Source organism: Cervus canadensis, chromosome 19, assembly GCF_019320065.1.
Source record: "Cervus canadensis isolate Bull #8, Minnesota chromosome 19, ASM1932006v1, whole genome shotgun sequence".
NCBI classification, from domain to species: domain Eukaryota; kingdom Metazoa; phylum Chordata; class Mammalia; order Artiodactyla; family Cervidae; genus Cervus; species Cervus canadensis.
The window spans coordinates 7,285,331-7,294,243 of record NC_057404.1 but is presented as its reverse complement, the minus strand read 5'-3'; the positions used below and the strand labels follow the sequence as shown (position 1 = coordinate 7,294,243).

General features: G+C 37.8%; 1 protein-coding gene across 3 annotated transcripts in view; it reads right to left on the bottom strand.

The window, feature by feature from the left end:
* Positions 1-277: 277 nt before the first annotated feature.
* PDS5A (PDS5 cohesin associated factor A) overlaps positions 278-8,913 on the bottom strand; it is a 119,927-nt gene continuing 111,291 nt past the window's right edge. For all 3 annotated transcript variants that reach the window (XM_043438533.1, XM_043438532.1, XM_043438534.1), the window contains exon 33: positions 278-2,923. In XM_043438533.1, coding sequence (XP_043294468.1) covers positions 2,920-2,923 — 4 coding nt within the window. In that variant the 3' untranslated portion in view covers positions 278-2,919. The remainder of the gene's footprint in view (positions 2,924-8,913) is intronic.

The window sequence follows — 8,913 nt, the reverse complement described above, 5'->3', positions numbered from 1 at the left end:
AAAAAGGCATATCAACGGGTTAGTTTAAATGGAAGGCCACTTTGAAGTTCTTAAAAGACAATTTCTAAAGTTTCCCAGATACCCATAAGAATTCATCCTGTTATTATATTCTCCCTCAGTCACTGTAAGCCATGTAGTCAGAAGTTTGAAGGTGGCCTTTGATTCCTTATGGGGATGTGCAAAGTCCAGAATCTAAACAGAAAATATGCAAAGACATTTTATCAGCTTGTGACATACCAAGAGGGTACATGAATATTCAGGGTTCCACACTACTATATAATGCTGCATTTCTTGGTTTTATTTGAAACAATGCATATTTTTTAGCATTTTATGGTAGGATTTTACACTTGTCATTTACACAAATTACAAGGTTCTCTTCAAGTCTTTAAAAAATTTTTTTAAAAATTCAGCCCATGTGCAGCACAAGAATATGCAAAACTACTTTACATTATACACACGTTTTATCAAAGGAGATACAAAATTCTGGCTTGTAGTTTTAGACAAATACAAGAAGCTTCAAACTAGACACAAAGGGTTAACATTAATTCTCAAATATAAGTCTGCACTTTGTGTTGTATTTCTCTGAGATGTGAATACCAAATTCCTAAGAGATTTTACTTTCTCCTTTTTCAAAGGAAAAATGACAATTTCCCTTAAACAAGTCCCTCCCCATCAGCTCCGCCTACCATCCTACTCTCCCAGCCCTTAGTGCCAGACACTTGCTTCATATTAAAAAAGGATTTTCCATTTACATTTTGTATGTGGACCAGATCCTTTTAGCTAACTCCTCTCTTGCAAAAATCTAAGCAGCCGTAACTGATGGGAATGGCTGCTACACTATGTTAAATATGACCTCACGCTAGGTTATCTAGTCAGCTATGATGCTGAATGATTAGTAAAAGGAGATGAGACAGAGGCGGCCTCTACCAGTGTGCTTTTTATTGGTGGCAAATTGGTGGCCTTAAGAATCAAGCTGTCTGATGCTAAGAGAACTTCAAAATCTAAACAGAATGTGCCCACTGATGGCTTGAGGAACTTCTCTGATGCTTATGCATAGATAATCTTTTTCAGCATGTTGGAGGCAGTATTTTATCTGTCTAAAGGGTTATAAAGAGGCAATAAGGAAGAGTAGAACTTTTTCTGCCCTTTTAAAAGGTAATATCTGGTATCCATTGTTCCTTAGCCATCATCTAATATCTAAATGTGTGTATATGCATATTTAAAAGACTTATCCATCTTTCAGTCAGTATACAGCCAACTCTTGATTACCTATGAGAACATTAAGTGACATTTACTACCAACAAATTTTACATTTAACATTACCATCTTTTTGGACACAGGTCATGTTCACTCTTTACGTCTCATGTAGACTATAGCCTGTCAAGACCAAGTTATCACACAGCGTTTATGTCCTCAAACCCACGCGAGGTGTGTGCAAGGACCCTGTGCAGGTTCAGACAGGGCTTCGGGGAAAGGGCTGAGGTGGAGAGTGGGGGCAGGTGAGAAAGGACCGATCTCAGTTCCTCCTGAATTAGCTCTTATGGTGTGCTCTGTTATTTTATTTTTATGATTAATTACATGATTCTATGCAAAATCCAAAACCTGAGGCATAGTCACTATTTTGTATAGATAATGGAGAGTTGACTGTAATCACGTTGTTTCTTTGTAACTTTAGCCCTTTCACATACAAACTTCACAGGAAAACATAATATGATAAAAAGATTAAAAAAGACTACCATATGACATCTAGAAGCATTTATTTTATGCAAAAAACTTAAATATGAATATGTGTACACAAAAAGTGCACACATTACCTATGCTGAACAATGCCAAGAAACAATATACTGATGCAACAGTTGTCTTCAAAAATAAACATAAAAACGGAGCCCAGACTGGCAGACAAAAGCAAAACACTTAATTCCCAATAGCACAAAGCTGAAATTGATAGCAATCCTAAGCACCTCCCACTTTCCTTACAAAGCTGCCAAAGTCCAACTATTTAAAAAGAACTGACTTTTTTTTACATCAATAATAAAAATCTGGTGACAAACATTATAAAACCAAATGCTGGATAGTTTTTACTCCTTTTAAAATTTCAAATATTCCAACATATCACAGGAGTAAAAACCACTTTAAAGTGATATGCTTTATGAAACAGACAACAATATGTACATTTATTGCAAATTATATTAAACTAAAATGGAGGGGAAATCAAAATATGAAGTGATATGAAATCAATAATAATTTTAATTATTTTCTCACTCTGATAAAAATCAGAAAGCAACATTTATAAAATTGCCACCACATCACTTTTCATAGCAGGGAACTGAAATCTGTACATCTCATTTTGCAGAAAAGTAGGCAGGCAGAAAGAATTATACATAAAAGTTTCCAAAAGGAAAAAAAAAGACATATTTAATCTGATTTCTCTTCCTCTAAAAAATTAATTCAGTAGACTTCTATTTTTTTTTCTTGTGTAACACGGGAAATTCCTGGCTCTAAAATTGATGAATTTTCATTGTCAGTGTAAGGACATCCTGTTACTTTCTTTAAAATAAAGACTGCAGCATGGAAATTAATGGTGTATTATGCCGTTAAACTCCAGATATGCAGGAACTGGAACCAAGTGTTAAGCAATTTGCTTAATTATTGACTTTTCATAAGAAAAGTCTGGGGGGAGGGTGGAAAAGAGTTGCTTTTAGCCTCTCTCTCAGAGTTTTTGCTGTACATTTCCATCAAAGGAGTTGTGGTCATGTGAAAAAAGGAAGTAATAGCTTTTTTCAGTTTTCAAGGCAGAAAGTGTGTTCTGAAGTTAACTTCATTTTCTGTTCAGGGTCATTCTGAATCCAAGTTTTTGCAGAAGCTAGAGCCTGCTTCTGTTTGGCCTTCATTTTCTCCCTTTGCAAATAAATTTTCTTTTTACCTTGGGGATAGGAGTAGAAGAAAGCAATGTTAGTAAGATAAAAACAGGAAAACAAACCATACATAGATTATTTCTTTTCTATCATTATCTAAAATCTGAAAACATTTTTTTCATTTTTCACATGAGACTTAACTTGATTTAGGAATCTTTCCATAAACTATATAAAAACAAAATACCAATTAAGAAGTTTTTATAAGCATTGCTACCCAATGGCCAATTTGCTTATTACTACAATAAGACACTAAAAGCTATTTGAAATAATTTTTAATTAATACTTCCAAAATTATATAGTAGAAAAATTATTAGACAACTATAGCAAAATGAATTTAAAAAGGAGCAAAAGTATTCTTTAGTGTACTAAAAAAGGAGGAAAATTTAGCTTAATTCTGCTATGAAGAATCCCCCATTGATTCTATTTCCCGAATAGGGAGGGAAAATTATGACCCCTGGAAGGATGAAGTAGTGGGATAGGGTCTCTTCTTCTTCTCCCTTCACCTATTCCTCTCTGGGAGGAGAAAGCAGCCATCTAAGGGGTGAGGGAGTGGTGGGTGGGGAAACTGGGCATGCTGGAGTTCTGGTCTGTGTGAGGTTATTTGTTCAATTTAGGGACAAAGTACTAGCCTATGTCATTTCACATTTGGGGGTGGGGTGGAACCCATGGCTCGCAGGATCTCAGTTCCTGGACCAGGGACTGAACCTGGGCCAGGGCAGTGGAAACGGAATCGTAATCACTAGGCCACCAGGAATCTCCCTGTCATTCCACATTTTTAATCAGCCGTTAAGACTGTGTCTCCCTGACGATTCCAAACTTGGGCAAGAAAGATAAGGGGGATGTTTACTTATATTCCCAAACCCCAATGTTATATATACCTTTTATAAAGATAACAATGCTAACAACAAAAAAAGTTAATTAATTAAGATTCTTATGGAGTATTAAATTGTTATAATAGAATTTAATAACATGATGTCAAAGAATCCTCTACAAGCTGCCTGCTGCGCCTTCAGGAAGCTTCCCTTTACTAGCTCTGAGCCCTCAGGATCTTCCTGGCTGCTCTCACAGACTTTTAAACGATCCAGGTCACTGGAAGGGTTTCCTGGACTTGATTCTATGTCCCAAAGTGAATCGCCATCACTTCTGAGCACTTGGCTTCTGAAAAATTTCATATTATTTTGATAAAAATTCACTTGTTACTGAAGAATATTTGTATTAAACTAATATATGGTTGTTTAATACATAAGGAAACATACTTAGGGGATACTTCTAAAACATAAATTTGTGATGTGAGGAAACCTTCTCACTATACAAATGGGCACAGGAAATCAGTAAATTCTTCGCTTAATAAAATAAAAATTCCAAGATTCTCGAACGCTCTAATACTAAGCATACTACACAAAACACACTAATCCAAAGCTGCCGTCGTCCTATCGATGAGCTACTTAAGTTCAGTTTCCCGTGTGTTCCCAGTTCAAGGACTGTATCTCCACAGGTGTTTATTGGTATTTTCTTTTTCATGGAAGGATTTGGCCTTAAAGGTAAATAAAACATACTCAACAATCAGCACACCTATAAAAACACATTCTCAAAAAAAAAAAAAAAAACACATTCTCAGTGCAAAACGTTTGGGATTGCTTGCCATTTGGATAGTAGTTTAAAAACAAAGGAAAAACAAGTGAACTAATGAACAACTGAAAAGATGGTGAATCCTCCATTCTCTAACTTGGGAGGCCAACATTAAGTGTCCAGCCGTACAGACACTATTTCCCAACTACAGTGTACAAATGGCTGAGTTTTATAAACCCACAGAGTAAATTCAAGGAATTTTCTCAAAAGAAGTAACAATTTCAAATGCAGCCCAAAATATAAACAGGAACATTTGTTGGAACACACACACATAGAAGCTGACGGAATACATTTATTGCAAAAATCCAAATGGATCTAAGAAATCCTACAGCTAAGTTTACAAGTCAAAATCCTAAATTAATAAATGAATTATGTTAAGTAGAAATCATACTAAAAATTATTATTTACTCAATGTTGTCAGTGAGAGGATCTAATAAGAGGAATTCCAGAGGGGTCTGCACGTGCTGCACTGTGTAAGTGGCGGCCGTGGTATTTAAATGGCTGCAGAGGCTGCCTTAAATGGGGCTGAAGCATTAATGGGGTTACAAACTATCTAGACTGAGGCTGAAATATACTAGGGCCTCAAAAATGGTTTTCATTAATTAGTTAATAATAAAGTTTAAATAATCATGAAATATGGTAGGAGTATAAACATCAAATAATAAAACTGGGCAGGTTTTCTGGAGGTGATGCATAGACTGAGTGACCTCGAGACCTGACACTCAGCTCTAAGAGCAGCGAGGTAAGTAACGCCAGGAAAGGCTCTTTTCAGGTGGTAACATAAAGACAGCTGTGACCAGAGCAGGAACGGACCATCAGTGAAGTGAGAAATTAAGTAAGTAAATGTGTGAAGAGTAATGCAAGGCAAAGAAAGACTGATGAAACAGCGTCTGGAGTTAGATACTAGGGTCACAGAGAGGCACAAGTTTGCCCGGCCTTGTTTCTCAAAGGCTTACATTCAAGCTTAAAATATGGGGGCAAATTAAATCACTTTTAGCACAGTGATCCAGACCCAGATCTGGTTCCACAATGCAAGGACCCTAGGCTACACTTCAAGTTGCCAGGGCAGTTAAGTGACCTGATCCTACCACTCTGGGTTCATCAGAAATGCAGTGCTTGGTTTGCTATCAGTGTTGGCGACCTGTTTCTTTTATTAATTACATGGTTGAAAGTGTACTGATAACCTTAACAGGCTGATTCAAGGTGTGTATATTAGCTCTGTATTCTGAATTGTTCAGTCATGTGGCTTTAACTTGTATCTGATTCTCACTGAGTCTCAGGAAAATACAGGTGAGCTGTCAAATCAGAAAATACAGGTAAGATGTCAAATCAATCGCAGGTAATTTTTGCAGTTAATGAAAAGTATGTTTAGAAACTTATAGGAAGGTGAAAGCTAGAGTTTCCCATGAAATAAAAAAACTGGCACCTTCAGAATTTTGACCAGTGTTTTCTCCTGAAGCCGAACGACAGGACACCAGCCGAGTCAACAGAACTCTTGCTTTAGTGTCTGTTCCTATTGCTGGTGGTGGTTCAGTTGCTAAAGTGACCCTGTGACCCCATGGACTGCAGCACATCAGGCTTCCCTGTCCTTCACCATCTCACGGAGCTCGCTCAAACTCATGTCCATTGAGGCGGTGATGCCATCCAACCATCTCATCCTCTGTCACCCCAATTCTCCTCCTACCCTCAGTCTTTTCCAGCATCAGGGTCTTTCCAATGAGTCAGCTCTTCGCATCAGGTGGCCAAAGTACTAGAGCTCAGCTTCAGCATCAATCCTTCCAATGAATATTCAGGGTTGATTTCCTTTAGGATGGACTGATTTGATCTCCTTGCAATCCAAGGGACTCTCAAGAGTCTTCTCCAACATCACAGTTTGAAAGCATCAATTCTTTGGTGCTGGCTCAGCCTTCTTTATGGACCAACTCTCACATCCACACATGACTACTGGAAAAATCATAGCTTTGACTATATGGACCTTTGTTGGCAAGGTGATGTCTGCTTTTTAATACACTGTTTGTCATAGCGTTTCTGCCAAGGAGAAAGTGTCTGAATTTTGTAGCTTCCATCACTGTCTGCAGTGATTTTGAAGCCTAAGAAAATAAAGTCTGTCACTGTTTCCACTTTCCCCCCTCTATTTGCCATGAAGTGCTACACATTAAAACATCTCCTTTTTACACATTAAGAGGAGAAACAAAGATGCGAGTTGTGAATGTTCACGGTTTAGAGGAGAAATATAACCAACTGCAGCTGTCACTATTAACAACACAGTGTTAACAAGGGACATGACCTGGATTCAAAATCCCTGCTCTATGTACCACCAGTCAGGTGGCCTGGGAAAGTAACTGTTTCAGGTGTAACCTCATTTCTAACACACAGTTGGTACTTGCTTTATAAAGATGGTTGTCTTAAACAGACGTTTAACAACCTTTCCCTATTACCACTATTATTTCTATCAATATACCAAAACCCCACACATTATTCCACCTACTATTCACTGCAGTCCTTCAATGTTTTCATAGTGTTATGTGCTTCATTTAAGTTTGGCACTTTCAAGAACATCTGACCTCTCCCTTGGTTTACTGCCTCTCTGAAGCTGAAATGCAGGGGCTTTTCTCTGCGTGAATTCTGAAATAGGTTTAAAAGATGACTATAGTTTTTGTCTGATTTAACCTATGATTATTTTAATAAACTAGCTTCTTATGTAATAATTATAAAAATTAACTGCATGCAAACATTTTCCACTTTATGGAATAAAGTTTCACATATATAAACTACACTAGTTATTTAAAGTAAGGAAGTCTTTTCAAAATATCCTCTATTAAACTAGTTTTGTATGCATGTATAGTACTCATAGAATGAAGACTTAATTTACCTTCATAGGACAAAATAACATGGACTCCAGAGTGACAACGCCTGGTTTTAATCCCGCCTCGACTTTGCTTATTCATGTAAGCAAAGGGACCAAAAGCTGCATGGACTCTCTCTTCGTGGATTTCTTCCTCTTTATAAACTAGGGATAATGATAGTACTTACCCATGTAGCGATGTTTTAGGCACTTCATAGGTTAACAAAGAGCTTAGAATTGAGCCTGATTAATAATAAGCACTGTATTAATGTTAACTATTATCAGTCTTATGTAACAATTTTTTAAGTGAAACAAAATATGTCACATAAAATTTATAATTTTAACCTCTCTTATGTGCACAGTTGGGTGCATGAAGCCCATCTGCACTGTGTACCATCACTGTCATTCCTCTGTTCGGCTGGTACGAAAGTAACTGTGGTTTCAGACCGTGAATGTTAGGTCATTATAACTAGGTTCAAACACATCTTTATTAATCAAAATAGGAACCACTACAACCAACACGTTTTTTTCCCAACTAACACATTTTTGTCAACAAGAAATGTTTATTCCTGTAACGTAAAAATCTGTGCTTCAGGATTCAGCAAACTCTTGGAAAACATTTTTCTTGCAGAAAATTGTTGAGATGCTTAAAGATGTGGTAGTCAACTAGTGAGAGGTCAGGTGAATATGGTGGATGAGCCAAAACTTCACAGCCCAATTTGTTTAAGTGTTGGTTTTGTGGTATGTGGTTGAGGAGTGTCGTGGAGTAGAGCCGGACCCTTCTGTTGACCAATACTGGCTGCAGGCGCTGCGGTTTTCAGTGCATTTCACTGATTTGTTGAGCATACTTCTCAGATGTAAGGGCTTTGCCAGTACTCAGAAAGCTGAATACCAGCAGCAGACCACCAGACGGTGACCATGACCTTTTTGTGCAGGTCTGGCTTTGGGAAGTGCTTCTGGAGCTTCTTCTTGGTCCAACCACTGAGCTGGCCGTCGCCAGTTGTCACAATAACCTGAGAAATGGTTCCTTGTTGTTGCACAGACTAAGAGAAGATGACACTTCAAAACAACAACTACTTTTGATTTGCAGTCAGCTCATAAGCCACCCACTTATCGAGCCTTTTCACCTTTCCAATTTGCTTCAAATGTCAGATAACCGTAGAAGGGGTGATGGAGAGTTCTTCTGCAACTTCTTGTGTAGCTGTGAGAGGCTCAGCTGCGATGACTGCTTTCAGTTGGCCACTGCCAGCCTCTGACGCCCTCACTGCGCTCCGCATCTTCACGGCTGCTGCCGCCTCCGCAAAGCTTCTTGGACCACCACTGCACTGTACTTTCGTCAGCAGTTCTGGGCCAAGTGCGTTGCTGACTTTGTGAGCTGTCTCTGCTGCTTTACAACACATTTCCAACTTAAAATTGTTTGAATTTGCTTTTTATCTAACATCATTTCTACAGTCTAAAATAAATGTAACATCATTAGCAAAAAAATATAAAGCAAGAAATGCACATTAAAATGATGTAAAACAT